This window comes from Coregonus lavaretus, assembly GCF_964263955.1.
Source record: "Coregonus lavaretus genome assembly, contig: HAP1_SCAFFOLD_1870, whole genome shotgun sequence".
Lineage (NCBI taxonomy): Eukaryota > Metazoa > Chordata > Actinopteri > Salmoniformes > Salmonidae > Coregonus > Coregonus lavaretus.
In genome coordinates, this window is record NW_028165561.1 from 75,001 (window position 1) to 90,914 (window position 15,914).

General features: G+C 45.7%; 1 protein-coding gene across 1 annotated transcript in view; it reads right to left on the minus strand.

Moving 5' to 3' along the window:
* The window catches only part of LOC311115723 (regulator of G-protein signaling 7-like), a gene marked incomplete at both ends in the record, with an annotated part of 71,999 nt that extends 60,576 nt beyond the window's left edge, over window positions 1–11,423 (minus strand). The window contains one exon of the mRNA XM_084190874.1: window positions 11,373–11,423. Within this exon, the coding sequence (XP_084047000.1) occupies window positions 11,373–11,423 (51 nt within the window). The remainder of the gene's footprint in view (window positions 1–11,372) is intronic.
* Between the last annotated feature and the right edge of the window lie 4,491 nt (window positions 11,424–15,914).

Here is a 15,914-nt window from a genome sequence, read left to right on the forward strand (position 1 = left end):
AGACGCTCTCATCCAGAGCGATTTACAGTTAGTGAGTGCATACATTTTCATACTGGTCCCCCGTGGGAAACGAACCCACAACCCTTGTCACGCCCTGACTCTGAGGACTTGTATTTGTTGAGTCAGGGTGTGTATTTTCTGGGTTTGTGTTTGCTATGTCGATGTTCTGTGTTTAAGATCTAGAATGGGTAGATCTATGTTGGCCTGGGTGGTTCCCAATCAGAGGCAGCTGTTGCTCGTTGTCTCTGATTGGGGACCATACTTAGGCAGCCTGTTGGCACCAGTTAGTTGTGGGATCTTGTTCCGTTGTAAGGTATGTTGTTTGTATGCTACCTTGGACTTCACGTTTCGTTTGTTGTTTTGTTGTGTGTTTAGCCGTAAATAAATATGAATGCATTTCACGCTACGCCTTGGTCCTTCTCGTCCGTAAACGACCATGACAGAAGATCCCACCAATCCTGGATCAAGCAGCGTGACGAGGAGAGAGGATGGACTTGGGAGGAGATGAGCGAGAGTCTGGCAAGAGGGATGGAGGCCATGATCACGGGGGAGAGACAAGCCCCAAAACATTTTAGGGGGGGGGGCTCACGCCGTGGACGACGAGGTAGCAGGATGCCGCGATAGAGCGGTTCAGCTGTTTAGCAGAGGAGGCCACCAGATTAGGGGGGCCATTGGTTCAGAGGGAGCAGAAGGAAGGTGTAGAGGCACGGCGAGAGGAGCTGGTTAGGCAGCAGAAGGAGAGGGGGTTAATGAAGGAACCCAGTCCCGCTCCTCGCACCAATCAAGTGGTGCGTGTCGCCAGTCCGGTCCGGCCCATTCCTGATTCCCGCACTAAGCCAGTGGTGGGTGTTCCCAGTACGGTTCGGCCCGTTCCTGCTCCTCGCATCAAGCCAGTGGTGCGCGTCGCCAGCCCGGTCCGGCCTGTTCCTGTCTCTCGCACCAAGTTAGTGGTGCGCGTCGCCAGCCCGGCCCGGCCTGTTCCTCCCCCTCGCACCAAGCCAGTGGTGCGCGTCGCCAGCCCGGTCCGACCTGTACCTGCTCCCCGCACCAAGCCAGTGGTGCGCGTCGTCAGCCCAGTCCGGCCCGTTCCTGCTCCCCGCACCAAGCCAGTGGTGCGCGTCGTCAGTCCAGTCCGCCCCGTTCCTGCTCCCTGCACCAAGCCAGGGGTGCGCGTCATCAGCCAGGTCCGGCCCGTCCCTGCTCCCCGCACCAAGCCAGTGGTGCGTGTGTCCAGTCCGGCACGGCCCGTACCTGTTCCACCGGTGCCTGGTCCGGCACCGGTCAGCTGCTCCACTCCGGAGCCAGAGCAATCCGCTCCACCGGGGTCCAGTCCAGCTCCGGTCAGCGGCTCCACTCCGGAGCCAGAGCAGTCCGCTCCACCGGTGCTTGATCCAGCTCCGGTCAGCGGCTCCACCCCGGAGCCAGAGCAGTTCGATCCACCGTCGTCGGGTCCAGCTCCAGTCAGCGGTTCCAGTCCAGACCCAGACGTCAGCCCCTCTCCAGGTTCGGGGTCTCCCACACCAGGGTCCAGACAGGGCTTGGTACGTCGTGGGAGGAAGGAGAGGGGAAGCAGCGCGCCGAGGTCCAGACCAGACCAGGGGCGCAACAGGGAGGTGGAGAGTAAGTGGTGGTCACACCCGGAACCGGATCCGCCTCCGAGGCGGAATGCCCACCCGGCCCCTACCCTGTTATGTTTATGTGGCGCGGTCGGAGTCCACACCTTTGGGGGGGGGGTACTGTCACGCCCTGACTCTGAGGACTTGTATTTGTTGAGTCAGGGTGTGTATTTTCTGGGTTTGTGTTTGCTATGTCGATGTTCTGTGTTTAAGATCTAGAATGGGTAGATCTATGTTGGCCGGTGTGGTTCCCAATCAGAGGCAGCTGTTGCTCGTTGTCTCTGATTGGGGACCATACTTAGGCAGCCTGTTGGCACCAGTTAGTTGTGGGATCTTGTTCCGTGTAAGGTATGTTGTTTGTATGCTACCTTGGACTTCACGTTTCATTTGTTGTTTTGTCGTGTGTTTAGTCGTAAATAAATATGAATGCATATCACGCTGCGCCTTGGTCCTTCTCGTCCGTAAACGACCATGACAACCCTGGAGTTGCAAGTGCCATGCTCTGCCAACTGAGCTACAGGGGACTGTAAAAAAAGACATCAAAACTATGAAATAACACATATGGAATCATGTAGTGGTCCTCTGTAGCTCAGCTGGTAGAGCACGGCGCTTGTAACGCCAAGGTAGTGGGTTCGATCCCCGGGACCACCCATACACAAAAAAATGTATGCACGCATGACTGTAAGTCGCTTTGGATAAAAGCGTCTGCTAAATGGCGTATTATTATGTAGTAACCATATGGATAAAAGCGTCTGCTAAATGGCATATTATTATGTAGTAACCATATGGATAAAAGCGTCTGCTAAATGGCATATTATTATGTAGTAACCATATGGATAAAAGCGTCTGCTAAATGGCATATTATTATGTAGTAACCATATGGATAAAAGCGTCTGCTAAATGGCATATTATTATGTAGTAACCATATGGATAAAAGCGTCTGCTAAATGGCATATTATTATGTAGTAACCATATTCCAAGACTGTGCAAAACAGTCATCAAGGCAAAGGGTGGCTACTTTGAAGAATCTAAATACAAAATATATTTTGATTTGTTTAACACTTTTTTGGTTACTACATGATTCCATATGTGTTATTTCATAGTTTTAATGTCTTCACTATTATTCTACAATGTAGAAAATAGTTTAAATAAAGAAAAACCCTTGAATGAGTAGGTGTGTCCAAACTTTTGACTGGTACTGTATACATATAAATAACATCACACAGCCTTGATCCAGGTGTCGTATTATACAGCCTTGATCCAGGTGTCGTATTATACAGCCTTGATCCAGGTGTCGTATTATACAGCCTTGATCCAGGTGTCGTATTATACAGCCTTGATCCAGGTGTCGTATTATTCAGCCTTGATCCAGGTGTTGAATCATACAGCCTTGATCCAGGTGTTGAATCATACAGCCTTGATCCAGGTGTTAAATCATAAAGCCTTGATCCAGGTGTTGAATCTTACAGCCTTGATCCAGGTGTTAAATCATACAGCCTTGATCCAGGTGTTGAATCTTACAGCCTTGATCCAGGTGTTAAATTATACAGCATTGATCCAGGTGTTGAATCGTACAGCCTTGATCCAGGTGTTGAATCATACAGCCTTGATCCAGGTGTCATTGAAGACAATGAGGAGGTAGGAGAGGAAGCAGCGTAGACTGGAGAGCCGGTTCAAAGCCAGAGGCTGCGTTCCAAATGGCACCCTACTCCCTCTATAGTACACTCATCTGCGTTCCAAATGACACCCTACTCCCTCTATAGTACACTCATCTGCGTTCCAAATGACACCCTACTCCCTCTATAGTACACTCATCTGCGTTCCAAATGACACCCTACTCCCTCTATAGTACACTAGCCCTATGGGCCCTGGTCAGAAGTAGTGCACTATAGGGGGCTCCCGTGTGGCGCAGCAGTCTAAGGCACTGCATCGCAGAGCTAGAGGCGTCACTACAGACCGAGTGGCGCAGCAGTCTAAGGCACTGCATCGCAGAGCTTGAGGCGTCACTACAGACCGAGTGGCGCAGCAGTCTAAGGCACTGCATCGCAGAGCTTGAGGCGTCACTACAGACCGAGTGGCGCAGCAGTCTAAGGCACTGCATCGCAGAGCTAGAGGCGTCACTACAGACCCGGTCACAGCCGGCCGTGACGCGGCGCACAATTGGCCCAGCGTTGTCCGGGTTAGGGGAGGGTTTGGCCGGCCATGACGTCCTTGTCCCATCGTGTCCTCGTCCCGACTCCTTGTGGCGGGCCGGGCACCTGCAAGCTGACTTCGGTCACCAGTTGTACGGTGTTTCCTCCGACACATTGGGAAGCAGTGCGGCTTGGCAGGGTTGTGTTTCGGAGGACGCCTGGCTCTCGACCTTCGTCTCTCCCAGTCCGTACGGGAGTTGGGAGATGAAATATAATAATAATTATAAAGGGAATAGAGGAGCATTTGGTTCAGTTGTTCCACGGCTCAGATGGGAAAACATATTTTATCCCACAGACAGAATTTAGAATGTTGAATCATTACCATCTTAAATCACAAAGGCCTTTCAATTAAACCGTAGGTTAAAAACAAACAGATCTCACCTTGGAAGATTTAAAGGCTAAGGGGTTTTAAATGTCAAGTGTTTGATGTCTGCCTTCAGCTATTCATTAGACACCGTAAGGCTGCTCTCACAAACACACAGAGAAGGGCTCTCTCTCTCTCTCTCTCTCTCTCTCTCTCTCTCTCTCTCTCTCTCTCTCTGTATCTCTCTCTGTCTCTCTCTCTCTGTCTCTCTCTCTCTCTCTCTCTCTCTCTCTCTCTCTCTCTCTCTCTCTCTCTCTCTCTCTCTCTCTCTCTCTCTCTCTCTCTCTCTCTCTCTCTCTCTCTCTCTGATGCCCTTTTCTTGTGGCAACAGGTCACAAATCTTGCTGCTGTGCTGGCACACTGTGGTATTTCACCCAGTAGATTTCGGAGTTTATCAAAATGTGATTTTTGTGGGTCTGTGTAATCTGAGGGAAATATGTGTCTCTAATATGGTCATACATTTGGCAGGAGGTTAGGAAGTGCAACTCAGTTGCTTTTGTTTTGGTTTGTTTGTCAATTAGAGTGTGCAGGCTGAATACGTGGTCTGTTGTACGGTAATTTGGTAAAAAGCCAATCTCTCTCTCTCTCTCTCTCAGCTAGTAGTTTAACCCAGTAAAGAGCTCAGTCAGAGGTGACACCATCCAATCAGCCAATCACTCTCCATCACTGATCGCTGCTGGCCAATTAACCATGAGGTTGACCTTTGGTTAGAGTCCTAATTGTATGTGGTCCTCTGTAGCTCAATTGGTAGAGCACGGCGCTTGTAACGCCAGGGTAGTGGGTTCGATCCCCGGGACCACCCATACGTAAAAATGTATGCACACGTGACTGTAAGTCTCTTTGGATAAAAGCGTCTGCTAAATGGCATTATTATAATTATTATGATGTGGTTACTAGCATCATGAAGCAGCTCTGTTGACTCCGACCTAGTGGAAGGAACAAGAGGAGATGGTCAGAAGTAGTGCACTATATAAGGAATAGGGTGCCATAGGGCTCTGGTCAGAAGTAGTGCACTATATAAGGAATAGGGTGCCATAGGGCTCTGGTCAGAAGTAGTGCACTATATAAGGAATAGGGTGCCATAGGGCTCTGGTCAGAAGTAGTGCACTATATAAGGAATAGGGTGCCATAGGGCTCTGGTCAGAAGTAGTGCACTATATAAGGAATAGGGTGCCATAGGGCTCTGGTCAGAAGTAGTGCACTATATAAGGAATAGGGTGCCATAGGGCTCTGGTCAGAAGTAGTGCACTATATAAGGAATAGGGTGCCATAGGGCTCTGGTCAGAAGTAGTGCACTATATAAGGAATAGGGTGCCATGTTGCCCACACACAGTGGTTTCTCCTCCTACAGCACTTCAAAGGAAGCATCCCCTCTCTTCAGTGAGAAGGCTTTCCACCCTCCCTCCCTCCCTCCCTCCAGTCTCTGCCCTAAAGCTAAAGCTCATCAAACGAAGGGTCATGGTTGGAGGGATTCAGCCTCTGCTCTGTCCACAGCTGGGAGCTGCTGCGTGCTGGGCTGATGGCTCGGGGCTGGGAGCTAGGAGCTGGGAGATGCTGTGTTGGGCAGGGGACTGCTGTGGGGCTCATCGCTCAGGGGCTCATGGGCTCAGGGGCTTGGCTGGAGAAGAGTCACTCAAGGGGAGCTAGGGGGAGACGGAGTTTGAGGAGAGGGGGATTGGAGGAAAGGGAGTTTGAGGAGAGGAGGGATTGGAGGAAAGGGAGTTTGAGGAGTGGAGGGATTGGAGGAAAGGGAGTTTGAGGAGAGGAGGAATTGAAGGAAAGGGAGTTTGAGGAGAGGAGGAATTGAAGGAAAGGGAGTTTGAGGAGAGGAGGAATTGAAGGAAAGGGAGTTTGAGGAGAGGAGGAATTGAAGGAAAGGGAGTTTGAGGAGAGGAGGAATTGAAGGAAAGGGAGTTTGAGGAGAGGAGGAATTGAAGGAAAGGGAGTTTGAGGAGAGGAGGAATTGAAGGAAAGGGAGTTTGAGGAGAGGAGGAATTGAAGGAAAGGGAGTTTGAGGAGAGGAGGAATTGAAGGAAAGGGAGTTTGAGGAGAGGAGGAATTGAAGGAAAGGGAGTTTGAGGAGAGGAGGAATTGAAGGAAAGGGAGTTTGAGGAGAGGAGGAATTGAAGGAAAGGGAGTTTGAGGAGAGGAGGAATTGAAGGAAAGGGAGTTTGAGGAGAGGAGGAATTGAAGGAAAGGGAGTTTGAGTGAAGAAGGATTGGAGGACGGGGCTGTAGTGGAGCAGGTCAAGGGCTTCAAGTTCCTTGGTGTCCACATCACCAACAAACTATCATGGTCCAAACACACCAAGACAGTCGTGAAGAGGGCACGACAAAGCCTATTCCCCCTCAGGAGACTGAAAAGATTTGGCATGGGTCCTCAGATCCTCAAAAAATTCTACAGCTGCACCATCGAGAGCATCCTGACTGGTTGCATCACCGCCTGGTATGGCAACTGCTTGGCCTCCGACCGCAAGGCACTACAGAGGGTAGTGCGTACGGCCCAGTACATCACTGGGGCCAAGCTTCCTGCCATCCAGGACCTCTATACCAGGCGGTGACAGAGGAAGGCCCTCAAAATTGTCAAAGACTCCAGCCACCCTAGTCATAGACTGTTCTCCCTGCTACCGCACGGCAAGCGGTACCGGAGTGCCAAGTCTAGGTCCAAAAGACTTCTCAACAGCTTCTACCCCCAAGCCATAAGACTCCTGAACAGCTAATCATGGCTACCCGGACTATTTGCACTGCCCCCCCACCCCATCCTTTTTACACTGCTGCTACTCTGTTAATTATTTATGCATAGTCACTTTAACTCTACCCACATGTACATATTACTTCAATTATCTCAACTATCCGGTGCCCCCGCACATTGACTCTGCACCGGTACCCCCCTGTATATATAGCCTCCCTACTGTTATTTTATTTTACTTCTGCTCTTTTTTGCTCAACACTTTTTTTGTTGTTGTTTTATTTTTACTTTTTTTGTTAAAATAAATGCACTGTTGGTTAAGGGCTGTAAGTAAGCATTTCACTGTAATGTCTGCACCTGTTGTATTCGGCGCATGTGACCAATACATTTTTTTGATTTGATTTGAGGAAAGGGAATTTGGGTGGAGGGAGGATTGTAGGAAAGGGAGTTTGAGGAGAGGGGGGATTAGAGGAAAGGGGGTTTGAGTGGAAGAGGATTGGAGGAAAGGGAGTTTGAGGGGAAGAGGATTGGAGGAAAGTGAGTTTGAGTGGAGGGGGGATTGGAGGAAAGGGAGTTTGAGTGGAGTGGGGATTGGAGGAAAGTCTGTTTGAGGAGAGGGGGGATTGGAGGAAAGGGAGTTTGAGGAGAGGAGGAATTGAAGGAAAGGGAGTTTGAGGAGAGGAGGAATTGAAGGAAAGGGAGTTTGAGGAGAGGAGGAATTGAAGGAAAGGGAGTTTGAGGAGAGGAGGAATTGAAGGAAAGGGAGTTTGAGGAGAGGAGGAATTGAAGGAAAGGGAGTTTGAGGAGAGGAGGAATTGAAGGAAAGGGAGTTTGAGGAGAGGAGGAATTGAAGGAAAGGGAGTTTGAGGAGAGGAGGAATTGAAGGAAAGGGAGTTTGAGGAGAGGAGGAATTGAAGGAAAGGGAGTTTGAGGAGAGGAGGAATTGAAGGAAAGGGAGTTTGAGGAGAGGAGGAATTGAAGGAAAGGGAGTTTGAGGAGAGGAGGAATTGAAGGAAAGGGAGTTTGAGGAGAGGAGGAATTGAAGGAAAGGGAGTTTGAGGAGAGGAGGAATTGAAGGAAAGGGAGTTTGAGGAGAGGAGGAATTGAAGGAAAGGGAGTTTGAGGAGAGGAGGAATTGAAGGAAAGGGAGTTTGAGGAGAGGAGGAATTGAAGGAAAGGGAGTTTGAGGAGAGGAGGAATTGAAGGAAAGGGAGTTTGAGTGAAGAAGGATTGGAGGACGGGGCTGTAGTGGAGCAGGTCAAGGGCTTCAAGTTCCTTGGTGTCCACATCACCAACAAACTATCATGGTCCAAACACACCAAGACAGTCGTGAAGAGGGCACGACAAAGCCTATTCCCCCTCAGGAGACTGAAAAGATTTGGCATGGGTCCTCAGATCCTCAAAAAATTCTACAGCTGCACCATCGAGAGCATCCTGACTGGTTGCATCACCGCCTGGTATGGCAACTGCTTGGCCTCCGACCGCAAGGCACTACAGAGGGTAGTGCGTACGGCCCAGTACATCACTGGGGCCAAGCTTCCTGCCATCCAGGACCTCTATACCAGGCGGTGACAGAGGAAGGCCCTCAAAATTGTCAAAGACTCCAGCCACCCTAGTCATAGACTGTTCTCCCTGCTACCGCACGGCAAGCGGTACCGGAGTGCCAAGTCTAGGTCCAAAAGACTTCTCAACAGCTTCTACCCCCAAGCCATAAGACTCCTGAACAGCTAATCATGGCTACCCGGACTATTTGCACTGCCCCCCCACCCCATCCTTTTTACGCTGCTGCTACTCTGTTAATTATTTATGCATAGTCACTTTAACTCTACCCACATGTACATATTACTTCAATTATCTCAACTATCCGGTGCCCCCGCACATTGACTCTGCACCGGTACCCCCCTGTATATATAGCCTCCCTACTGTTATTTTATTTTACTTCTGCTCTTTTTTGCTCAACACTTTTTTTGTTGTTGTTTTATTTTTACTTTTTTTGTTAAAATAAATGCACTGTTGGTTAAGGGCTGTAAGTAAGCATTTCACTGTAATGTCTGCACCTGTTGTATTCGGCGCATGTGACCAATACATTTTTTTGATTTGATTTGAGGAAAGGGAATTTGGGTGGAGGGAGGATTGTAGGAAAGGGAGTTTGAGGAGAGGGGGGATTAGAGGAAAGGGGGTTTGAGTGGAAGAGGATTGGAGGAAAGGGAGTTTGAGGGGAAGAGGATTGGAGGAAAGTGAGTTTGAGTGGAGGGGGGATTGGAGGAAAGGGAGTTTGAGGGGAAGAGGATTGGAGGAAAGGGAGTTTGAGTGGAGGGGGGATTGGAGGAAAGGGAGTTTGAGTGGAGGGGGGATTGGAGGAAAGGGAGTTTGAGTGGAGGGGGGATTGGAGGAAAGTCTGTTTGAGGAGAGGGGGGATTGGAGGAAAGGGAGTTTGAGGAGAGGAGGAATTGAAGGAAAGGGAGTTTGAGGAGAGGAGGAATTGAAGGAAAGGGAGTTTGAGGAGAGGAGGAATTGAAGGAAAGGGAGTTTGAGGAGAGGAGGGATTGAAGGAAAGGGAGTTTGAGGAGAGGAGGAATTGAAGGAAAGGGAGTTTGAGGAGAGGAGGAATTGAAGGAAAGGGAGTTTGAGGAGAGGAGGAATTGAAGGAAAGGGAGTTTGAGGAGAGGAGGAATTGAAGGAAAGGGAGTTTGAGGAGAGGAGGAATTGAAGGAAAGGGAGTTTGAGGAGAGGAGGAATTGAAGGAAAGGGAGTTTGAGGAGAGGGGGGATTAGAGGAAAGGGGGTTTGAGTGGAAGAGGATTGGAGGAAAGGGAGTTTGAGGGGAAGAGGATTGGAGGAAAGTGAGTTTGAGTGGAGGGGGGATTGGAGGAAAGGGAGTTTGAGGGGAAGAGGATTGGAGGAAAGTGAGTTTGAGTGGAGGGGGGATTGGAGGAAAGGGAGTTTGAGGGGAAGAGGATTGGAGGAAAGTGAGTTTGAGTGGAGGGGGGATTGGAGGAAAGGGAGTTTGAGTGGAAAGGGGATTGGAGGAAAAGGAGTTTGAGTGGAGGGGGGATTGGAGGAAAGGGAGTTTGAGTGGAGGGGGGATTGGAGGAAAGGGAGTTTGAGTGGAGGGGGGATTGGAGGAAAGGGAGTTTGAGTGGAAAGGGGATTGGAGGAAAGGGAGTTTGAGTGGAGGGGGGATTGGAGGAAAGGGAGTTTGAGTGGAAAGGGGATTGGAGGAAAAGGAGTTTGAGGGAAGGGGGAGGAAAGGGAGTTTGAGGAGAGGGGGGATTGGAGGAAAGGGAGTTTGAGGAGAGGGGGATTGGAGGACTATTGATACACAATTCAAGACAGTTGAGCCTAATGGCACTGATACACAGGTGAAGACTGTTGATACAACAAGACAAGACTATTGACACAACAAGTCAATACTATCGATCCAATAAAGACTATTAATTATACAGGTCAAGACTATTGGTACAACAATTCAAGACTAATGAGTTGATGACATTGATACAACAACTCAAGACTATTGAGCTGATGGCACTGATCCAACAACTCAAGACTATTGATATAACAAGTCAAGACTATTGAGCTAATGACATTGGTACAACAAGTCAAGACTATTGATATAACAAGTAAAGACTATCGATACAACAAAGTCAAGACTATTGATATCACCAATCAAGACTATCAACACATCAAGTCAAGACTATTGAGTTGATGCCATTGATACATGAAATCAAGATGATCGATACAACAAAGTCAAGACTGTTGATACATCAAGTCAAGACTATTGATACAGCAAGTCAAGACTATTGATACAACAAGTCAAGATACAACAGGTCAAGACTATTGATACAACAAGTCAAGACTATTGATACAACAAGTCAAGACTATTGATACAACAAGTCAAGACTATTGATACAACAAGTCAAGATACAACAGGTCAAGACTGTTGATACAACAATTCAAGACTATTGATACAACAAGTCAAGACTATTGATACAACAAGTCAAGACTATTGATACAACAAGTCAAGATACAACAGGTCAAGACTATTGATACAACAAGTCAAGACTATTGATACAACAAGTCAAGACTATTGATACAACAGGTCAAGACTATTGATACAACAGGTCAAGACTATTGATACAACAGGTCAAGACTATTGATACAACAGGTCAAGACTATTGATACAACAGGTCAAGACTATTGATACAACAATTCAAGACTATTGAGCTGATGGCACTGACACAACAAGTCCAATCACACTGAATGTAAAAAAAAACATACATCTGAACCATTTCAGAGGAAACAAAATAATGTATTTCAATGGTTGTTGGATCATTTTGGATTTCAAGGGATTTAGAGTTTGAATTGTTTGGAACGTTTAGATCCTTTCTTAGGAAAACCCAAACATGAGTTAAAAAACGGTTGAGTTGATGACACTTTCAATGATACATCAGCAACAACAAAAACAACAGACACGTCACATTGAATGTAAAAAAACATCATAAATAAATCTTACCTTGATCATCAATGTTTAGGTTTTTGATCATCCACTGTACAATTTCAGAACCTGCAAGACAAAACATAAAACATTCAACATTCTGCTTCTGCTGGTATCAAAAACATGTGAGCGCAAAAACTCAACATATTTTAATAACTTTACATAAATCTCTCTTCTCATGTACAGTAAATTGTTACGTGCATATCAAAAGGAGAGGTGAATCTGAAACATCACCACTGCTCTCGTCTCCTTACTGCAGAACACCTCCTAGCAGGTTATATTTACCGCTCCCATAATCCAACCCATTTCTAAAGGACCAGGCAGAATACATTAAAAAGCAGAGACTACAGAATAAATTAAAAAGTGAGACAGAGTCAATCTGCAGAGACTACATTACAGAATAAATTAAAAAGTGAGACAGAGTCAATCTGCAGAGACTACATTACAGAATAAATTAAAAAGAGACAGAGTCAATCTGCAGAGACTACATTACAGAATAAATTAAAAAGAGACAGAGTCAATCTGCAGAGACTACATTACAGAATAAATTAAAAAGAGACAGAGTCAATCTGCAGAGACTACATTAGAATGTAGATTAGAACACAGAACACACAAAGCCAACTGCTGGGTTTGGATAAGTCAAGTCAAGTGCCTTTATTTCCCTGAATGCCTTTAATCACGGTTAGCTAATCAAATAAAACGACATTCAATCAGTGTAAATTCTAATAGACCCTCTATGGACCCATATGATTCTAATAGACACTATATGGACCCATATGATTCTAATAGACCCTCTATAGACCCATATGATTCTAATAGACCCTCTATAGACCCATATGATTCTAATAGACCCTCTATAGACCCATATGATTCTAATAGACCCTCTATAGACCCATATGATTCTAATAGACCCTCTATAGACCCATATGATTCTAATAGATCCTCTATGGACCCATATGATTCTAATAGACACTATATGGACCCATATGATTCTAATAGACCCTCTATAGACCCATATGATTCTAATAGACCCTCTATAGACCCATATGATTCTAACAGACCCTCTATAGACCCATATGATTCTAATAGACCCTCTATAGACCCATATGATTCTAATAGACCCTCTATAGACCCATATGATTCTAATAGACCCTCTATAGACCCATATGATTCTAACAGACCCTCTATAGACCCATATGATTCTAATAGACCCTGTATGGACCCATATGATTCTAATAGACCCTCTATAGACCCATATGATTCTAATAGACCCTCTATAGACCCATATGATTCTAATAGACCCTCTATAGACCCATATGATTCTAATAGACCCTCTATAGACCCATATGATTCTAATAGACCCTGTATGGACCCATATGATTCTAATAGACCCTCTATAGACCCATATGATTCTAATAGACCCTCTATAGACCCATATGATTCTAATAGACACTATATGGACCCATATGATTCTAATAGACCCTCTATAGACCCATATGATTCTAACAGACCCTCTATGGACACATATGATTCTAATAGACCCTCTATAGACCCATATGATTCTAATAGACACTATATGGACCCATATGATTCTAATAGACCCTCTATAGACCCATATGATTCTAATAGATCCTCTATGGACCCATATGATTCTAATAGATCCTCTATGGACCCATATGATTCTAATAGACCCTCTATAGACCCATATGATTCTAATAGATCCTCTATGGACCCATATGATTCTAATAGACACTATATGGACCCATATGATTCTAATAGACCCTCTATAGACCCATATGATTCTAATAGACCCTCTATAGACCCATATGATTCTAACAGACCCTCTATAGACCCATATGATTCTAATAGACCCTCTATGGACCCATATGATTCTAATAGACCCTCTATAGACCCATATGATTCTAATAGACCCTCTATAGACCCATATGATTCTAATAGACCCTGTATGGACCCATATGATTCTAATAGACACTATATGGACCCATATGATTCTAATAGACCCTCTATAGACCCATATGATTCTAACAGACCCTCTATAGACCCATATGATTCTAATAGACCCTCTATAGACCCATATGATTCTAATAGACCCTCTATGGACCCATATGATTCTAATAGACACTATATGGACCCATATGATTCTAATAGACCCTCTATAGACCCATATGATTCTAATAGACCCTCTATAGACCCATACGATTCTAATAGACCCTCTATAGACCCATATGATTCTAATAGACCATCTATGGCCGCGACCGGGAGACCCATGGGGCGGCGCACAATTGGCCCAGCGTCATCCAGGGTAGGGGAGGGAATGGCCGGCAGGGATGTAGCTCAGTTGGTAGAGCATGGCGTTTGCAACGCCAAGGTTGTGGGTTTGATTCCCACGGGGGGCCAGTATGAAAGATAAAACAATTATGTATGCACTCACTAACTGTAAGTCGCTCTGGATAAGAGCATCTGCTAAATGACTAAAATGTAAATGTAAAATATGATTCTAATAGATCCTCTATAGACCCATATGATTCTAATATACCCTCTATGGACCCATACGATTCTAACAGACCCTCTATAGACCCATATGATTCGAATAGACCCTCTATAGACCCATATGATTCTAATAGACCCTCTATAGACCCATATGATTCTAATAGACCCTATATGGACCCATATTATTCTAATAGACCCTCTATAGACCCATATGATTCTAATAGACCCTCTATAGACCCATATGATTCTAATAGACCCTCTATGGACACATATGACTCTAATAGAGGAAGCGGCGGGTCCACCTGGAGAGTCTCTCTGTCTCTCTCTCCCCATCTTTCTCTCTCTCTCCTCTATCCCTACTTCTTCCGCTTTTTTGATGGTTTGCCATGTTTCCAAGTGAAGCTGTTTGAGAGAATGCCAAGAGTGTGCAAAGCTGTCATCAAGGCAAAGGGTGGCTATTTGAAGAATCTCAAAAATAAAATATATTTTTATTTGTTTAACACATTTTTGGTTACTACATGATTCCATATGTGTTATTTCATAGTTTTGATGTCTTCTCTATTATTCTACAATGTAGAAAATTGTTTTTTAAAAATAAAGAAAAAACCCTTGAATAAGTAGGTGTTCTAAAACTTTGGACTGGTAGTGTATATCTCACAAAACACTGTGTATATATCTCCAACACAACACTGTGTATATATTTCACACAACACTGTGTATATATCTCACACAAAACTGTATATATATCTCAAACAAAACTGTGTATATATCTGCAACACAACACTGTGTATATACAGTGGGGGAAAAAAGTATTTAGTCAGCCATCAATTGTGCAAGTTCTCCCACTTAAAAAGATGAGAGAGGCCTGTAATTTTCATCATAGGTACACGTCAATTATAACAGACAAATTGAGAAGAAAAAAAATCCAGAAAATCACATTGTAGGATTTTTTATGAATTTATTTGCAAATTATGGTGGAAAATAAGTATTTGGTCACCTACAAACAAGCAAGATTTCTGTCTCTCACAGACCTGTAACTTCTTCTTTAAGAGGCTCCTCTGTCCTCCACTCGTTACCTGTATTAATGGCACCTGTTTGAACTTGTTATCAGTATAAAATACACCTGTCCACAACCTCAAACAGTCACACTCCAAACTCCACTATGGCCAAGACCAAAGAGCTGTCAAAGGACACCAGAAACAAAATTGTAGACCTGCACCAGGCTGGGAAGACTGAATCTGCAATAGGTAAGCAGCTTGGTTTGAAGAAATCAACTGTGGGAGCAATTATTAGGAAATGGAAGACATACAAGACCACTGATTATCTCCCTCGATCTGGGGCTCCACGCAAGATCTCACCCCGTGGGGTCAAAATGATCACAAGAACGGTGAGCAAAAATCCCAGAACCACACGGGGGGACCTAGTGAATGATCTGCAGAGAGCTGGGACCAAAGTAACAAAGCCTACCATCAGTAACACACTACGCCGCCAGGGACTCAAATCCTGCAGTGCCAGACGTGTCCCCCTGCTTAAGCCAATACATGTCCAGGCCCGTCTGAAGTTTGCTAGAGTGCATTTGGATGATCCAGAAGAGGATTGGGAGAATGTCATATGGTCAGATGAAACCAAAATATAACTTTTTGGTAAAAACTCAACTCGTTGTGTTTGGAGGACAAAGAATGCTGAGTTGCATCCAAAGAACACCATACCTACTGTGAAGCATGGGGGTGGAAACATCATGCTTTGGGGCTGTTTTTCTGCAAAGGGACCAGGACGACTGATCCGTGTAAAGGAAAGAATGAATGGGGCCATGTATCGTGAGATTTTGAGTGAAAAGCTCCTTCCATCAGCAAGGGCATTGAAGATGAAACGTGGCTGGGTCTTTCAGCATGACAATGATCCCAAACACACCGCCCGGGCAACAAAGGAGTGGCTTCGTAAGAAGCATTTCAAGGTCCTGGAGTGGCCTAGCCAGTCTCCAGATCTCAACCCCATCGAAAATCTTTGGAGGGAGTTGAAAGTCCGTGTTGCCCAGCGACAGCCCCAAAA